The following is a 19,338-nucleotide window of genomic DNA, read 5'->3' on the forward strand; positions in this document are numbered from 1 at the left end:
AAAATATGCCAGAAATCTGAAATGGCCAAAACTATAGCAATAAGATAAGTAAAAGTTATGAAATATCAACAATAAATTGTTTAAGCAAATAAAAAATATATGAAAACAACATTTTTTTGCAACTAAACATTGTTTTGGCCAAAAATAAAAAACGAGATAAATATTTTTGGTTTTCAACTTTTAACAGTTTTTAAATTTTTGGGGATTTTGAGAATCCATGTGGAAAATAATTTAAATTATTATTATTATTTTTAAATAATGAAAAACGGATTAAATATTTATACCAAATTTAGTGAAAAATGCATTTGTTTGTCATCAAGAAACACGATTTTTTTTTTGGGCCACCCTATATTGCATATGTTTCCATAAATTTTAAGTTTTTCATTTCTAACTTCGATCTCTTTCCTATACACCCACTATGTGATCGAATTGTATTAGTATGAGTGCGTGCATAATTGTATTTCGTAGCACTGTGAATGTGGCACGGTGATTCATGTCGAACATACCGTAAATATTGACGCTGAATTTCGACAGCGCGGCATTCAGAGCAAAATCCGAACACTGAAAATGAATTAAAGCTGTTAATTTGGAGAATTAAAAAATAAGTATATATAGTATATAGGTATGTTCACTCTACTTGCCATACGCTCGTACTCCATACACGCATCCATTTGATGCTGGTGATGTTGAAAAATCTCCAGTGCTTCACCCTGCCGCGCAATTAATATTTCACAGCAGTGATTTATTAAAAATATATCAAACGATTTAATTGCAAATAACAGGCCGGACAAAATCACAAATACTTTCATAGTTGACCAATTGGGCAGACTGATGAAGGCAAAGTAAAATGTAGAAGTATTGCTGAGAAAAAATGTCAGTAGTAGCGAAGTGATGTGAAGGCGATACAAATGATTCACTTGCACAACAATAACTCGCAACCGCTCATGCACCAGAAATACGGTACGCAATTCCGTTAGCCAAATGTTTACCGTTGTCTCAGATACACTGTGTTCGTCTACATTCAGTAGCCAATGCAATCGACGTCGCAAATATGCGTTTAAGACGTCGTAGCGCCTGCTGATATGCAACAGCGTCAAGAAGTACGTGAATACAGTAGACTGCAGAAAAGTCCAAATTATCAAAAAATACAAATTCAAGAAATAATCAAGCAATGTCAGCAGACGGTAATTGTGTATGGCCGCCCAGCCCAGTAAAAATGAGGCATTCTGAAAGCAAAGGGTGAACAGCTTGGCATAGAATAGGCGATTGTAGTTGTGACCCGATTCTTCGACCCATTTCCCAAAATAGATGTGCTCCAACCGCAGCAGATGCCGCACAATCTCATGGTACTGCTCATCATGACGGCGACGCATTGTAAACGTATACGCAGTGACCAGCGTCTGCAACTGTACGTTGAAGCGACTCACTGTCTGCAGCAATGGCTTTCCCACATAGGCATCCAAAAATCGTATACCCTTCAGGTAATATATTGGCAGAAAGAGCAAAAGCATTACATTTATAAAAATACTGTAGTAGCGCAACCAGCGTGGGGACAGCAAACGCTTCTGGTGAAAATCGAAGTACCGTGAAGAAAAGCCGCTAGCCAAAACGTAGTAGTACCACAAACGAAAAACAACACCACTAACGTTGACCATATTTACAAATGTGCTCGCTAGTTCGAAATATATAGAATATTACTAGCTGTTACTTCAGTGGCATGCACAGTTAAATTAGTACCAGCTCGCCAATAGAATGCTTATGGAACATCAATCAAACAGAAACCTTATTTAATTATGCAAATGTTGTTCACTCGAGTCAAGTTATCATCAGTGTCTTTGTATTTGTGTGAAGAACAAATAGAAATTTTACGAAGTGAAAAAAAAACACCCACATATGTTGATTGGAAGCCTGATTGCTTGGAGGTCAGTAAGCGTTCACTGAGCATAGTTAATTCTTCTGCCCTTAGTTCGTCTGCTAAAAATTGGTAAATGATAATTAATATTTTTTCATAATAATCCAACTAATTTTCTAATCGTATGTGAGTTCAATTAAAGTTTTTATTCGCATTCAAAATCATGTGGAACTGTACCAGAGTAAGGCTATCATAAGCAATGCGCTCCATGACCAGTATCCATGTTTGCTTGTTAATCAGCAGCAAACCGCATAGATCCAAATAAAAGTCATTATTGTGAACGCGTAGCAGAAATGATTCAATCTGAAAGCTTGCAAATAAAAAGTTTAAAGAAACTACATAACGCGGGTTTGTTGAAAGAACGTCAGATTAAAAAAAATTTGTGAAAACCAGTTTTAAAGTTTCGATTTATTACTACTCGTTAAGTAAAGGTAAATATATATTACATTTTCTTCAAATTAGGTACCATTATGATTTTTGATACAACATAGAAAACCACTAGCAGTCATGTTTGCATATTTATCACTAGACATCGAGATTCTATCAAACCACCCTCGCATGTGCGGCTTTTTGATTTTTTAGAAATATGTACTATAAAATATTCGGCAGACAAAAAAACAAAAGATTAATACATTGATTTAAACAAACGGAGGAGTCTAGGCTGTAGTAGCTTGCACCACATTAATACTAGGACCTGGTCACATAAGTATTGATTAAATATTATTTGCATATTTTTTTATATATTTTGCATACTGAAATTCGATAGAGCTCTGATGTCTATTTGTCACAAATGAAAGTTATTCTAAAAACTTTTTTTTAATTAGGACAATCTTCGAACAAACGAGCGAATTACAAGTACAAAGAAAACTACTCACCAGCCGCTTTAATCCTATGTACTGTGAGTCCATTTCACAAGTTCTCCTCAGCTTGTTCACACATGCATAGTACGTATTCACTGTTATGTCACACATCAAGAAGATTTGATACGTATCAAAAGCCAAAGAAAAAAATTTAATGGTGCCAAGTACTAGCAAATATGTTTCAGCTCTGTGATCGAATGTGAAAATGGCACCATAGTAGAGCTGTATGATAAGCGTCATAATCTTATCCGTTAGCACAGCGAAGACTAGGAAGCCATAGTTAAGATTCACCTTTCGCACCAACTCAGCCAACTGCCAATGCACCTCTAAAATGCGTTGCAAATCAACTGCCAGCATTTTGTAGCGCCAACGTTTTCCATGCCGCAAGGCCTCACCTACTTCCAACATTAAATGCCGGATGTGCCACTTGACATATTTTAGGCTACGGCAAATGGACCACAAAAATAAAAAGTAGTTGAATATGGTGATTTGGAGTATGGCCGATGTCTGTAGCATCATTAACAACACCAAATATGTCATCCAAGTCCACTCATATGCCCTATACGTCAAATATTCCGATAGAATCAGGCCAAGACCTGTGATCATCACAAAATATTTCAGAAAGAATAGACAATACATGTATTGTTCAATAGCAGCCACACGCGGCAGATGATCCAAGTAAGTTTTCTTCAGATTAATGTATTTATCCATCACTTTAAAGTTGATGAGGTCGATTTTTGCGCGCTTGAAAATAGTGTAGAGTATGACCAGAGTCCGTACGCTATAACTCGTATAGCTGGTGTAGGTCATCAAGGGATTCCACTGTATCGCTGATGTACGTTCTATTGCGTCCCAAAAGATCCCCGGTAAGGACAATATTGTGCACAAATTAGCCACCATGGCGAGTGCTTGCATCCAAAGTCGCTGCGTGCATTTGCCTGTCGTTGCGTTGTAGTGATATGATGTCATGCCCAATAAGAGGCAAATGTAGTTGTGAAAGCGTATGAAGCTTGGACTGCCCATATTCGGAATGAAATAGATGAGTGCTGGTTGTCTCAATGGTGAGCTACTTAGAAGAGTTCAAGGCGAAATTGCTTTAGTGAGTGGCAATATTACGCAGGCAAAATGCTTTGAGCACCTATTTTTTGGACATATGGACGAATGCATTGTCAGATTGCTTCTACCTAATGTCTGCTTTATTAATGAGCTAAGTTCACCTGATCAAATTGATTAGATCTTAAGTGCCACCGAATTGATACTGCTAGAAAGTACGTAATACATATTTATATAATATATATATATATATATACATACATTCTGTCAAAAAAGAACCGGAAATCGTCCAATAAAATGCAAAATAATTATTAAATCACAACGTAATGAAAGAAAACGAGTATCATTGCTTTCACTTTTGACCGACTTTGACGCGGTTTTTTTGGGTTTCGGTTCATGTGGATAGTACCATTCAGCCCCCTGTTGACTAGCTTGTATGTCAAACTCATATACCCACGTCTCATCACCTGTTATGATGCGCTGGATGAACGCTGGGTCCGAATTCATTTCCTCAAGCATGTCGTCAGCCACCTTCTTACGATGAATTTTTTGAAAATGAACTCTCTTGGAACGAGTCGAGTAGCCACGCGTCTCATGCTTAACTGATGGTGTAAAATGTTGCGAATTGATTCGTGAGACACACCAAGATCACGAGCTACCTCTCTCAAACATGTTCAACGATTCGGCACACGAAATCCCATTCAAAACACAAAATTTAAGACAAATTCTTTGTTACTTATTTTTACCCATAGCGAAAATCGCCGAGCACACCTGTGGTTGACTGATGCAATTAAATGCCAAAAACAAGCTAATTGACAGATCACTCTCAAACTCTGCGACACTATAGAGGGCAGTTTTACCAACATTCTAGGAAACAAATTTAGACATATGTGTAACGCGTGCTTTTGAAATGAACAATTCCCCATATTTTTTTGACAGAACGTACATATATGTACATGCATCGCTCTATCGTCTATAATCAATAGCTACATGAAGTTTGTTGGCTTAAAGCGCCTGAGATAGTAGCGCACAGCTTATTAGGCGGACCGAAAGGCATCGGACTTACGAAGCAGTTATGCTGCACAAACTTAGCCCACAAAGGATAATGAAACTGTGTACCATTTTTTACTACCCAACCTGTGGTAGTGAAAAATAAAGAAAAAGTTTTTCTAATAGCGATCGCCCCTCGGCAGGCAATGGCAGACCTCCGAGTGTATTTCTGCCATGAAAAAGCTCCTGATAAAAAAAATATCTGCCGTTCGGAGTCGGCATCAAGACGCACACCACAAATAGGAGGAGGAGCTCGGCCAAACACCCAAAAGGGGTGTAGGCGCTAATTACATATATGTATATATAGCCTCTGGTAGTGGGATTGTTAACACTCCTGCGATTTTTTATGATTTCTTTTTGGATTTGCCGTTATCAAAATGTTTTGTTATGAATTACTTGCTTAAAAATATTTACTTATGTAAAAAAAAACTTTGTGTGAAGTATACTAACGCGAGCTGTTGATTGAATATTTATTCTATGAAAATTTTAACAAAGATTTTTTATTTTTTTTACATCAGAAAAGGAGCGGAAAGCCACTACTTATAATAAGAATGGAGCCCTAGTTAGAGCCCGCTCTAATTTATATTTGTAAGACTTGTAATAAGTAGTTTTTCTTTTAACAAAATTAAATTGATTTCATGGCGCGAAGCGAAATACCCTCTTTAAACAGTGTCACACGGCGTGCTCGTATATATTCACATATCTATAGGTTTTTAACAAAACAACTTAAGTGACTTTAATAGGTTTCACTTCGAGATTAATAAATTTTGATTTAATAAATAAGCTACGGCTATATCTGATTAACGGATTAAATATTTCGAGAAAAGCAAGCTATTTAGCACCTGGCAAAAAATAAGTGCTAAGTCGTCTTAAATTATTTTATCAAAAGCACACAGGTATATGTATATGTATATGTCACATATTAGTTGAAGTATAAAGCTCTGAGCATTTTCCGCAGGCTATAGGGTGGGCCATGTAAAATTTGCTTTTTGAATCGGTTATAAAAAAAAACTAATCAATATTTTTTCAAACGACTGGCTTTACAGTAGTCTATTCAATCAACCCAATTTTTAAGTATTGTAATATACATTTTCGATTGTTTGGGCTCTAATTTCATGAATGGCAACTTCGCTTTCGTGTTTTAAAGCATCAATCGCCTCTGTATGGTTCGCATAGCATTTGTCCTTAACGGCTCCCCACAAAAAATAGTCCAACGGGCTTAAATCACAGCTTCGAGGCGGCCAATTGATATCGGAATTTCGGTTGATTATTCGGTTTTCAAAAACGGTAGCCAAAAGTTCGAGTGTATTTTTGGCAGTGTGACAAGTTGCACCGTCCTGTTGAAACCGAATGTCGTCCATGTTATCCTCTTCAATTTTTGGAAACAACTCGTTGAGCATGTCACGTGAACGCTCGCCATTTACTGTAACCGCGGCTCCTCGCTCATTTTCGAAAAAAAAAATGGCCCGATGATGCCGCCAGATCAAAAACCGCACCAAACAGTGACTCGTTGTCGATGCATTTGCTTCTCTACAGTAACGTGGGGATTTTCTGAGCCCCAAATCCGACAATTTTACTTATTGACGTAGCCACCGATGTGAAAATCAGAAAAGAAGAAGAAGACTCACCACTTTGGAAATAGGTTTTCAATATTTGCCAATTTTGTTCACGCGTGTAGCGTCCCATTTCGTAAATGTCAAACCTTTAAGTAAATTATGAACAAATTTGACATGCAATTTGTGTTACCATTCTCAAAAAAATAGGTGGTTCAAAAAGCAAACGCTATAGGCCCACCCTGTACAAGTAGTTCTCTGCTACAACGTGCCAAATTAGAGATAAACTAAATATAAAATTTGATACATTCTTCAGTACTGCACTACGACCACGGTGAAAAATCAAAACGGGCGCCCAAAAGATTCGCGTTTTTATGTATATGCAACAACAAAGCGCTGCTTACAACGATTCGCTCTGGTAATATGAACATAGAAAATGAGGTTGTCGGGGCGATAAACGAAAACGTCGGTGATATCATGTTTGCGGATTTAAATCTTATTCCATTGCCTAGAAACTAAAGATTAGCCAAAAAAATAAACTCCAGCTATGCTAGTAATAGTAAGATGAAAACCTCTCTGAATCCCTTACTTCACTTAATAAATTAAATTAATGTATGTGTGGGGGATTGTGCCTGCTTCGAAAACTCCGAAGCCACTCAACCGATTTTAATACACTTTTTTGTTTCGTTGTTCACCTTCACTCCTCTCCCCAAATCTCGCCAAATTGTAGCAAACGGCTAACATGCTCCAGGACACCACTTGACCCATTCCCTTGATTGCGTGCCTCATAGTCGAATTGCACCAGAATGAGTATGTGGCGCGCACAAAAGGCCCAGAGCGCCAATGCAGTCTGCCGATTTAGATTAAACATTCCGGCGATGTTTATATGCATATTTTGTTGTTTCAATTGCAGCGCAAATGTTTCGCACTGTAATAATGTTTGGACATAATCAGAATTTGCTTAATTCCTGAAAGTATACAACGCCATTCGCGCACGCAACCAATTAATGAAAATATTCCAAAGTGCTATTCTTGGCGTGGCCTACTTTCAGGTGTCATTTTTCTAATTTTCTTTCAAATTTCATTTTTCAATTACCTGCTGCTCAAATGCTGCATCCATAAACGACAACACCTGAAAGTTGCGCAATAAGCTGGCGGTGTGTTGGCAAGCACTCGTTGTTGCATCTGCTGCCCAATATAGTAAATTGATGTCCAGAAATACAACTGTACTTGCCACAAAAGATGCAATGAGAGAAGGCACAGTCTGATGTTGATATATGGAATCATTCAACGTTGCCACCCTATAGTAACCATACGAAATGTTGCTTATCAAATACGTCAGCTGCACTGCAATCACCTGCCATCTATACGCGGCATTGAGGCGCTGCAGCATTGCGATGAGGCGTGCATGTACCCTAGCCATCTCCCTTAGCTCCTCTGCTGCGAGTAATACATCACTGCGGTATGCCAAATTCACATTTGTGCTTCCATGTAGCCTCAGCTGTCTATGCAGAAGATCATTAAGATGTGCATTCAATCTCCATATGCGCGTACGCACTAGCCACAGCATGAAGAAAAACAAAAACATGACTCCATGGAGAATGCCCTTCATGATGCTCGAGTATACTGCCAACATGATGACATTCGCATCGACGCGTATCGCCTGCTGGAATACACCATAAATGGGCACGTGCACCACTAGACTGAGGGTAAATATTTTGATGATCAACATCCAATCGGCTCGCTTCTCAATGCCTGAATTCAACGTAAACTTGTTGAAGAAGGTTAGGTCAAGCTTACGTACTTCATCCGAGATTTCTATGTAAATATTTTCGCGGCGATGTCGACTCACTACCGAAAATACAATAACAATGTAGTTAATGAATAAATTGACGGAGTCGGTGAAAGCGAGTAAATTATTATTGAAACTCGCAGTGATGTAGTTGATGGAAACTGCATGGGCGCATGGCAGCAAGGCCACCATAGTAACATTTGCGAACACCACATAGTAATTGGCAGGCTTCGATTTGACTACCTTCTGCGTGGAGTAATCCACGCGGAGACTGGTGAAGCCGATTAAAATGCCCATGTAATTCAAGAACTTCAAACAAAACGTCACAAATTGTCGCATAGTTTTAATTATTTATTAAGAAAAATATTGCGTGTTAAAATTCGTTAGATTACTCGCGTCCTCGTTGCGATGCAGCCGAAAACTCGAACAGAACTGTTACTCGCACATGCGTTCGTCAAACGATACCATTCGAAACTCGTCATCTATGCACTTAATTACAACTATTAGTCGTTTCAAAAACATGCCTAACTATTTAAAGGGCAATTAGTGTTTGGTGACATAGTGAGTTAGCTATCAACGAGCCCTTATTCATGATTCACTCGAGCAAAGTAAATATTACTAAGATTGCTAGTTAAAATATTTGAGAAATGTTAAATTCATTAAAACCTTCAAAAGCTTATTTTTGATATGTGAATACGAAATAGCTCGATGACAAACTAATTCCAGTCAACCCCTTCAATTCAGTGCAGGTCCATGCCTCCCTCCGCTCCTATACAAGTATAAAATATTCGTACGTTGCTTTTTAAGCAATAAAGCCTTCTTCTAAGCTTTATTCTACCATCGCCAAGTAAGCCACCAGTATCCAATACGCAAAATAGCATACATTCCCATGGCAGCCGGTTCTACGTTACCGGAATGACTCGGGTTTTTCCCGACCAAGGGCTGCCGCCCCAGTACACTAGCCCTGTCTAGTGTATCGTATATCACCCCACCCCTTACGTCACAGGAGCAAACTCTCGCAGCAATCCTGCTCCAAATGCTTCTCCTCAGAAGTATTCTACTACTGCGTCTGCCATAAACGGCTTCACCCGAACTCCACCTTGGTTAGGTGCAATAAGTGCAACGGGTGGAGCCACCTTAAGACCTGTTCAGGCCTTAAGTCGCACAGGGAGTGGTCCACACGGTATGTGGCCACGTGTTGCTTCCGCCAGCAGGCGTCTGATACCTCCACGGCTACTACACCCCCTGATAGGCCGGCACTACCAACCGCCACCACAACCCACACCTCCACGGCGAGGAGCCTATCGGAGCAACACAACTCCCCCTCAACCTTCCATCCCTTCCTGCTCCAACCCCAGTGCGGGGACAAACCAGCAGCTCCTGGTCCCCCGTACAGTCTGTTCCGTGTGTCAGACCGTAATACCTCGGAATCTGGTATCAGTCCAATGCAATTCCTGCAATGGCTGGTGCCATTTTCGGAGATGTTCCGGCCTGTGAGTGGACAACTGCCTACGTTGCCCCCTGCTGCAGACCTCTGCACCCACTACCGCCCCCGGAGGCGCGGCCGCCCACCACCATCAGGCCGCAACAACCACAGTGGATTACGCAGCAGGTCCAACGTAGACAACCTCACGCGTCCCTCACCCCCCGGATCACACAGACCTCACCGAGAAGCTTCATGCTTCTCCAGTTTAACTGCAACGGACTTACGAGTAAGGTCGACGAGATAGTTGACTTTATGAGCCGGCACAGTATTAAAATAGCTGCGGTCCAAGAAAAAAAAGTTGCACGCTAGGTCATCTCTGATCACCAGGGATGGCTATAACATGCACAGACACGACCGCGAGCGAGACAATGGGGTGGCTTAGCGTTTATAGTCCACCACACAGTGCAGTATCGTCTCATCGCTGGCATAGCTGTCCGGTCAGGCGATTCCGAGCTCGAAATATTTAACGTATATATACCCCCTGTCACCTGCTGCCCGGCAGGATATCACCCTGATATAGGTGCGCTCATCAGAGGTGAAAACCGACTGGTTGTAGGTGACTTTAACGCGCATCACGATCTTTGGCATTCAAGCCTGCCAAATGATCGTAGGGGACAGGAATTGGCAGAGCAGATAGACGACTCGACATTCAGCTCTGTGAACGACGACGCCCCCACCAGGGTAGTGGGCAATTGTAGCAACTCGCCTGACCTAACAATAGCTATCGCGGGTCTGATAAATAGCATAACGTGGCGACCTATGCTATCGCTTGCATCAGATCACTTGCCCATAATCGTCTCGATTGAGAGACCTGCCGACTTCGTTTCCGCGAATCACCGGTCCTATTTTAACTTTAAAAAAGCTAATTGGGCCGGCTTCACGGAATTCACCGAGGACACCTTCGCGGCTCTTCCCATCCCCACTGATGTGCGCGTGGGCGAACGCGCATTCCGCAAGGTGCTCACAGCTGCTGCGGCTCGCTTCATTCCAGCTGGAAGTTATAAGGACATCCGTCCTCATTTCCCAGCCGAAGCAGCCAGTTTAGCAAATGAGCGTGACCACCTACGCCAGGCCGATCCCGGGGATCCCCGCATAAGGGATCTCAATTTGGAGATCCGGCAACTGGTAAATCAACATAAGCGGACTAAATAGGTTGAGCACCTGAAGACCTGTAACCTCACCTCCGGGGTGAGTAAGCTCTGGTCCACCGTTAGATCCCTGTCGAACCCGACGAAGCACAACGACAAGGTGGCTATCACCTTCAACGGTTGTACTTCGTCGGGCGCGAAGAAATGCGCGAGCTATTTTAGCCGACTTTTCATACTGCATCCTCCGGGCGACAGAACTAAACGTCGTGTTACCAGAAGGCTGCACAAACTGACGAACGACAGTACGCCACTTACTTTCTCCGGTGATGAGGTTCAGGGGGCCATCAACAAGTCGAAATCATCGAAAGCCATTGGCCCTGACGGATTAAACGCGCTGATGCTGAAGCATCTAGGACCCCTGGGAGTAGGATTCCTCACAAGGGTCTTCAATTTGTCCCTGGCCACTCTCATCATCCCTACTCCCACTCTACACGACACACCTGGCCCCAGCCCCACATCAGCACGGATTCCGACGAGTGCACAGCACCACCACTGCACTCACCGCCATAAACGCCCAGATAAATCGCGGGCGTAACCAAAACCGCCCCTACGAGAGGACTGTCCTAGTAGCGTTGGACCTAAAGAAGGCTTTCGATACAGTCAGCCATTCCACGCTACTAGATGATATTTATCAGTCGACACTCCCGCCAGGGCTGAAGAGGTGGTCCGCGAACTACTGAGCGGTCGGCAATCGTCAGTGATTTTTCGAGATCAAATATCAAAGCAGAGGAAGATTAAGCAAGGCGTACCGCAGGGTGGTGTCCTTTCACCCTTGCTTTTTAACTTCTACATCTCGAAGCTCCCCCAACCACCAGCGGGAATTTCCCTGATCTTATACGCTGACGATTGCACGTTAATGGCGTCGGGCAATGTCATCGATGGCCTGTGTTCCAAAGTGAACAATTACCTCACCGACCTTTCTCGCTTTTTCACTGCGAGGAATCTCCAACTTTCCCCCACCAAGTCCACGGCGACCCTTTTCACCATCTGGACAAAGGAGGTCAAGCTGTCCCTTAAGGTAAAAGACGACGACACACCAATTCCGACTGTAAATAACCCCAAAATTTTGGGTGTAACCTTTGACAGCTTGCTCTCCTTCTCGGCGCATACAACCGCAATTGCCACAAAAGTCCAAAATCGCAACAAGGTCCTCAAATCGCTGGCCGGAAGCACTTGGGGCAAAGACAAAGAACTGTTGCTTTCGACATTTAAGGCAATTGGCCGGCCGGTTCTAAACTATGCTGCGCCTATCTGGTCGCCTGGAACTAGTGATTCGCAGTGGACAAAGCTACAGACATGTCAAAATACCGCCATTCGGACAGCGACCGGGTGCCTTCTGATGTCACCCATCCAACATCTTCACAACGAGGCACAAATGCTCCCAGTAGCGGAGCACTACAAACTGCTCAGCAAGCAGTTCCTGCTGGGGTGTTACCGCAGGTTTCACCCCTGCAGACACCTGCTTGAGCCTGAGCCGCCTCCCAGGCACGTCAGGAGACACCTCCTAGACTACGCTGACGAACTCCAGGACAAAACTGACCGAAATCTACTGGACCGGACAGTATTTAGACAGTCAATAAACGACATTCACCGGGAGACCGTTACCACCTTCATGAACTCCCTTTGTCCTTTATGGCACATTGTTGTCGTCTGAAAATACTTCTGAAATTTTTTGAGGAATATCTTAGTAGAATATTTGAACTCTTAATTGGCCATGCAAATTTAATATATTTCAAATTATTTAAAATAGGTTTGAAATCGACCTACTTGAGGAGTAAATTGGGGTAAAATATGACGCTCAAGCTTATCAATCGGCAATAAATTACTTATTTACAAACGAGCACGTCTGCTAAACCAAATCCTGCGGAGCATAATAAACGCGCTATACTATATAGGGAATAGCGACCTTCATCGTGATCTTGCCATACCAACTGTGACTGAAGTATCGACTTTGCCATAGCTCACACACAGCGACTAAAAAATCATGTCAACGAAGCAACATCCAGCTTACTTCGTCTGAATTCTTCTAGTAGACGATTAAGACGAAAACGGTAGCAGACGTTATGGAGAGTGAATAGCGATTATATTGTAAAATACTTCGTAAAACAAGTTAAATTATCAATTGAAAGTGCTTATTAGTAACCTTTTATACATATATACTGGGTGCAATTGTACAACATTTCTAAAAAATTAATAAGAATCGTTAATAAAAAATTTATTAATTTTATTTTATACCCTCAAATATAATAACAACAATAAATGTAGTTTTATAAGAGTTTTTTCAAATAATGTGGATCAGATGTATACCAAATAAGGAAGACCAAATGCACTGTCAAAAATTGGAAAGTTTAGGGGCAAAGCTTCAATTTATAGTTCTCGCTCTTTCCTAATTGCTACACCGCATTCTTGTTTTGACTGCGGCACAGTATAACTACAGGTATTAAGAAAATATCCCCGGAGATACCTGGTACTGGCGAAAAGAACAAATTTAAGAAAAACGCTTTAGTGTAGGGCAGGCATAGAATCCTTCTGGGAGCAACGGACGTTCAAATACTCATAACTTCTTCAATTTTGTTTTCATCGACTTAAAGTTTTGATACACATTTTTGAGATGTTATATTTAAATTATAAAAAATGTTCAAATACGTTGCAAAATATCGTATTTGCTTTCTTATGCTCCTTCGCGAAAAGGATTCACCCAACGGCTTCACCTCTATATAAAAGAAATAGCAAAAGCGAAAATCACTCTGCTTTGAATGCCTTTCTCCTCTGAATAATCGACCAAAAATTCGATTGCATTTCGGCTAAGAAAAATTGTATCATAAAAATCAACGAAGTGAACAAATCGAAGGAGAAGCTTGTCCAATTCTCTCTAAGAATATACGTCCGTATAAAATTTATGTATTTACATATTCACAAGGCGGGAGTGACACTTCACAAAGTCCATATGCTTTATTTATGTATATATGTACGTTAATATAATTTATATGGGAAGCTTTTGTATGGAATGTTTATGTGTATTGTATATATTTATTTATGCATATATAAGCCGCAAGAAAGCTTATTGTGGCTTTTTATAGTAAAATCACATTAAACAAATCATTTTGGTCCTATAAAAGCTCATTCCTAAGCAACTTTGGCTACGAAAAGCTCTCAAACAACAACAGTCTATATTTCATTTTGACATCGAAGGCAGGCAGCACTGCAAGGAAACGATATCCGTCTATGCAACAATGCGATAGCTGAATTTTTACATAAACTACTATCGCCAGTTACTCGTATATTAAAACCAATGTACTATAATTTTGCTTATTTAAATATTCACATTTTTTCTTTAAAAATATTGTTTGCAACTTACCTCGATCTCTATCCTCCTCTACATATGGAACTTCAAAGATACAAGAAGTCAAACTCCACCCGAAACAATACGAATATACCCCCCAATTTTAATAAAACGCGAGCTTCTCCAAATTTGTATTCTTGTGGGTTCTTTATTGCCACCGCAAATATTGGCTGAAGGAATAGAGGGAACTGTGTCTTTTGAAAATAAAGTTTTAAAAATGTTCTTAAGCTTGACTACGGTATTTGCCGTTGGACTACGATAGTCGGTACAAAATTACTGATTTCAATACCTGTTCGGATAATATAAATTCAACGATTTGGGATAACACACATTCACAATATTATTACCTAGACTAACTAGGTTTTGTTGCATTTCAGTAACTTATCTGCGTAGCAGTTCTATTTCCATTTTTTCTTTTCTCAATAATTTCACGTTTTATATTTTAGATGGTTGTATTTTGAGTTAAAGATTATTTTTGAAATAATATAAATTTACTTCAGCTATCGAAAGATATATTCGACTCAGCCAAACTTGTACCATGGAAGTCCCTTTAATACACCGCCCGCGACAAAATTATAGCCGGTGAATATTTATAATCTCTTTTCCTTTACTGAATGGTCGTTATTTTTTTATAAAATTATCTAACAAAAACCATATCAATCCAAGTTTTAAACTCTATACAAAAATTACTACAAACTTTTTAATACAATACAATTCTATAGTTTTCAATTAGAATTTCTAGAACAAATTTTGGAATGGAATTTTATAGCTTATTAAATTTTAAGGTAGAAAAGTGCAAAATTAGGCCACTATTACATTTAATCGATTTTTGACTGCAAGACAAATTTCTATATACAAAACAATGTCGTGCATTTGTTATATGGAGAAAATGTGCAACACCGTCAAGGAAAACACTTATCAAAATCAACGAAAGTTTTTAGTCACCTCAAACTTGCACTTTATTCCACTAAATTATATTGGCTACAAAATTATATACCAAAAAATTCCGAATGAAATGGGTGAAACTTTGATCAAAAATGGATGAATGTTTTAAAATTTTGAACGAAGTTTGAAATTTTTATTTATGTGGCTTTGGTTATAAAAAATAATTAAAATTCATTCGAAGAAGAAAAAGAGTCAAAACTGCGCTTTTCCTTATGTCACTCACTATTTCATATAGGATTTTCAATACGGACATAACATTTAAGGCAACCTACACAATTTTACAGTTTTACCTACAGTTTTAAGATGTCGACCGTTTATCTGTCGTGGCAATTTGGTTGTGAGCCAGAGAGTGAAACTGAACCTGGACGTGAAATAAATTCGCTAATATGAAGAGCTGTTCCAAGTTTTCAAAGATGCACTCGCACGTCTCTATTGCTGTTGCTTAATCTGAAGACTATTGTGGATGGTAGGTGATGGTCGTGTTATGACCCAATTGAACTGGGGTTACATATAACACTAGTTTACGAATTTTCACTTTCAAAACTGATCCTCGACCAAAAAGCGTTTTTTAGACTAATTTGAGGTCGCTGAAACCAAAAATGAATTTTATTTTTGAACTGAAAACTTCTTTAGAATCGTTGGGAGTGATTTGAGACTCGACGAAACGAAAAAGCGACACTACGAAGCGTTATATGTTGATATACGTATATGTGTGTGGCTGCGTACTGCTGAGCCACGCTAGTAAAGTGAGTATTGTAGTATGTATACTACCTACACTGCCTATTACTTGCTTTGGTGTTTAGTTCAAGCGTCATACGTATGTATGTTTGTATGTATGCTAGTACGTATGTATGCGCGCCTGCGTATTACGGAACCACGGCGAGCGAGAAGGCATTATGTATACCTATACTACACTACCTAATACTTGCTTAGACCAAGCGTCCTACGAATGTTTGTGTGTATGTTAGTACGTCTGTGTAATATACGCGTTACGACGCTTTTAAATATTATATTTACCGCAATTGCAGGCGGTGTTGCAATATACCACAATCAAAATGACGGTGCTCGTATTGTAACTCCACAGATAGATCTGAATGCACAGCAACTAGAATCACTGTCTGTTCAGCTCTCTAAAGTGGGAGAAATATGTGCATGCGAAACAGGATTGAGCAATGGAAAAAAAGTTTTAATTGTGGCAATTTATATTTCACCGAATCAATCAATAAATAGCATCACGGAATTCATTCACGAAAATTTAATAAAGCATACACCAGAAGTATCGCGGATACTTAGAAAAGATTACGATAAAGTTCCAATGATTTTAAGTGGCGATTTTAACGTAAATTTTGCATTGGATACAGCGGTTCCTTTAATTGACTTTCTCAATACAACATTCAGTTTAAAAATGTGTAACAATCGCACTGAATCGACAACACGAACAAAAACAACAATTGACGCGGTATATCAAAGATATGTTGACAACATCGAAACCAAAGCATTTGTATCATATTTTAGCTATCATAAGCCACTCGTATCATTTGTTGAAATTGAAAACATTGAGGATGAATAATAATAAAATGAAGAAAATAAAATATGAACTTTATAGCAATATTATAATGAACCTATAATTATCCCGCTCCTAATGCTACTTTCGTTTCATTCTCTCTCAGTTTGTTTTACGGAAGGTTTCACTTTTATCGCGTCTAACCGTTAGACTGGTATTTTTTCTTTCAATGAACGGTTCCCGAGATATTCCCAAAAAACCGGTTTTTTGGGCAATAGTGCAGTTATTACCTGCAATCTCGAAAACAGTGCGCGCCATTTCTTTGAAGTGCATAAATTTGGAAAGACAGGCACACATATAACCTACATGGCAATACGAGTATATAATTCGTGTCAATGGAAGTCGTAGTTTTCGCAAAACAGTGGTGAAAGTTAAAAAAAGGCATTTTTGACATTTTTTACTTAATTATCAAAGTTTACTAAATTTTTTCTGGAACAAACAATTTTTTTATATCGACATAAGATAGGTTTTCTGAAAGACAATTTTGTCACCTACATTTTAAGCCTAAGTTTGTCTGAATCGACGAAAAATTGTAGAAGTTTTAACGTATTATGTGAATGAAGACAATTTCATCGTCTGTCGTATATCCGTTTGATGTATACAATACGATTTCGAACAAAAGTAAATCATGCCAGCCTGCGTATTGAGTCACGCAAAATAGCTGTTCTTAGGCTCACTATAATTAAAAACAATATTTATTTCATACAAATAAATATATATATATATATAGGGTTTTTCAGTAAGAGCGCTTAAACTTTTGAACTTTTTTGAATAAAACACAAACGGTTTGACTTTTTTAACTAATTTTTTTTTATTATCGAGTTTGAACATATACATTTAAGTATGAAATTCGATTTCTTTTGTATGACCACTGCGTGCACGTTTTACGAAGTCCAATCGTTGAACCCAATTTTCGACCACTCTTTTGCATAAATCGGCCGAAATTCCAGCAATTGGCTCTGAGCTCACAAATCGTCACCGGCTTGTTACTGTAGATCAGTGACTTCACATAACCCCAAAACGGGACGGCTTGTTAAATGGACCGTAAAATGGCCGTAATGCTCTTAAGGGGGTAGTATGGTTAATTCGGTGTAAAACAAGCATATTTTTCGAAATTTTTTTTGTCGACACAGTTGATTTATTCAAAATTTTAAAATTACTTCATTATAAAGTCATATTTAAAGAATATTGTGTGAAATTTTCATTGATGTTTATGAAGAAATGAGTTGGTGGCAGCGAATCTTCGCGGACGTCTCATAAAAAAGTTTTATTGCGGTGTCCCTCAGAACTCATTACTGGATCAACTAAAATCAAAAAACCAAATTGATTTCATCAGCTAATAAAGTTTCGCAGGTAACAACGTCGAATTTTTTTTTTTTTAATTTTTTAAAGCGCTTTGAAGTCAAAACACCGATTTTTCATAAAAAAACTTGAAAACTTTGTTGTTTTAAAATATGACAAAATTTTTATTTATTTTATTTATTTATTTACAAACGTGGTATAATAATATAATTATTTTAACACGAGAATAGGAGCACTGGCTGCCAGGACCTTCGGCTCTCTGATTTGTTATAAAAAGAATTATGAATTAATTACAGGCAAGCTAGGTAAAGTCATGGTAAATTATATTAGTTAAATAAGTTTCTTTAAATCGGTCTGTGCTAAGTAATCTGACATTTTTATAATATTTTCGTAGCATATATTTTTTAATAGTGATGATGGGATTTGGTCCCCAAAAATATTGCTCCTTACTGTGGAAAATTGTGTGCAGTTGTCGAGAAGATGAATTGATGTTAGTGGTGATGTAGGGCAGTGCTGGCAGTTTGGCCGGTTAGTTCTGTTGAATATATATGAGTGGCTTGCAATCGTGTGCCCAAGCCGTAGCCGAACAAACATTTTGACATCATTGCAACGGCAGTAAGATGGATATTCGGGTTTTAGTCTGTTTGGATTAAATGTAGTGTATTGGTGCTGTGTAGATCCCCATGTAACCAATTGTTTTTGAAACAGGTGATTGACTACATATTTATTGAAGTCTTTTTTCGAAAACTTGTTAAATGTTTTGAGCGGTTCCATGGTGGCCAATTTAGCTCGTTCGTCCGCTATTTCGTTCCCTTTAATGCCTGCGTGGCCTGGTACCCACATTAATTTTATGTTGTTGTTATTGCCGATCAGTTTGTTGCGAATTTGGGAAATAACATACGTTTTATTTCTTATATTAAGTATTGACGCTATTGTTGATCTGCTGTCCGTGCATATAATTGTTTTATGATTTGAGTTTTCAACAGAGATTAGCCCATTCAGGATTGCTGTGGCTTCAGCTGTGTAAACAGACGCAAAATGGGGAAGGATGCCTGCTGAGACAGTGTTCCCCGAAGAATCCACGACTGCGAAGGATGTACTTGTCTCAGTTTTTGATCCATCAGAAAATATCATGTTCCATTCGCCAAGTAGAGGGTTAGTGAGCTCTGAAAATAAGCGTTGATAGGTTATTGGGCTAGTGCCACTTTTATTGAATTTTTCTAGTTCCAAGATGAAAAGAGATTTGTTTATGTGCCAGGGCGGGAAGTCTTCTTTTTCTGAGATTACTGGTGAGTATATGCCAAGTTCTTTAGCCAAGTCGATGATGAGT

The 19,338-nt window shown here is 39.2% G+C and overlaps 1 protein-coding gene across 1 annotated transcript; it reads right to left on the reverse strand.

Annotated features, from left to right (window-relative positions):
• Positions 1-6,752: 6,752 nt before the first annotated feature.
• On the reverse strand, positions 6,753-8,613 carry LOC129245622 (putative gustatory receptor 36b). Its single transcript, XM_054883908.1, has 2 exons — positions 7,525-8,613; positions 6,753-7,356 (listed from the first exon to the last, which is right to left on the reverse strand). The coding sequence occupies exons 1-2, from the start codon at positions 8,557-8,559 to the stop codon at positions 7,126-7,128; spliced, it is 1,266 nt and encodes a 421-aa protein (XP_054739883.1). The 5' UTR covers positions 8,560-8,613; the 3' UTR covers positions 6,753-7,125.
• Between the last annotated feature and the right edge of the window lie 10,725 nt (positions 8,614-19,338).

The sequence above is a fragment of the Anastrepha obliqua genome, chromosome 4 (assembly GCF_027943255.1).
Source record: "Anastrepha obliqua isolate idAnaObli1 chromosome 4, idAnaObli1_1.0, whole genome shotgun sequence".
Taxonomy (NCBI): Eukaryota; Metazoa; Arthropoda; class Insecta; order Diptera; family Tephritidae; genus Anastrepha; species Anastrepha obliqua.

Bases quoted from the DNA above. Each gene is read 5' to 3' on its own strand.
- LOC129245622 (XM_054883908.1), bottom strand. From the start codon at position 8,559: ATGCGACAATTTGTGACGTTTTGTTTGAAGTTCTTGAATTACATGGGC. The intron at 7,357-7,524 runs GTAATTGAAAAA...ACATTATTACAG, and splicing joins ATGCAGCATTTGAGCAGCAG to TGCGAAACATTTGCGCTGCA.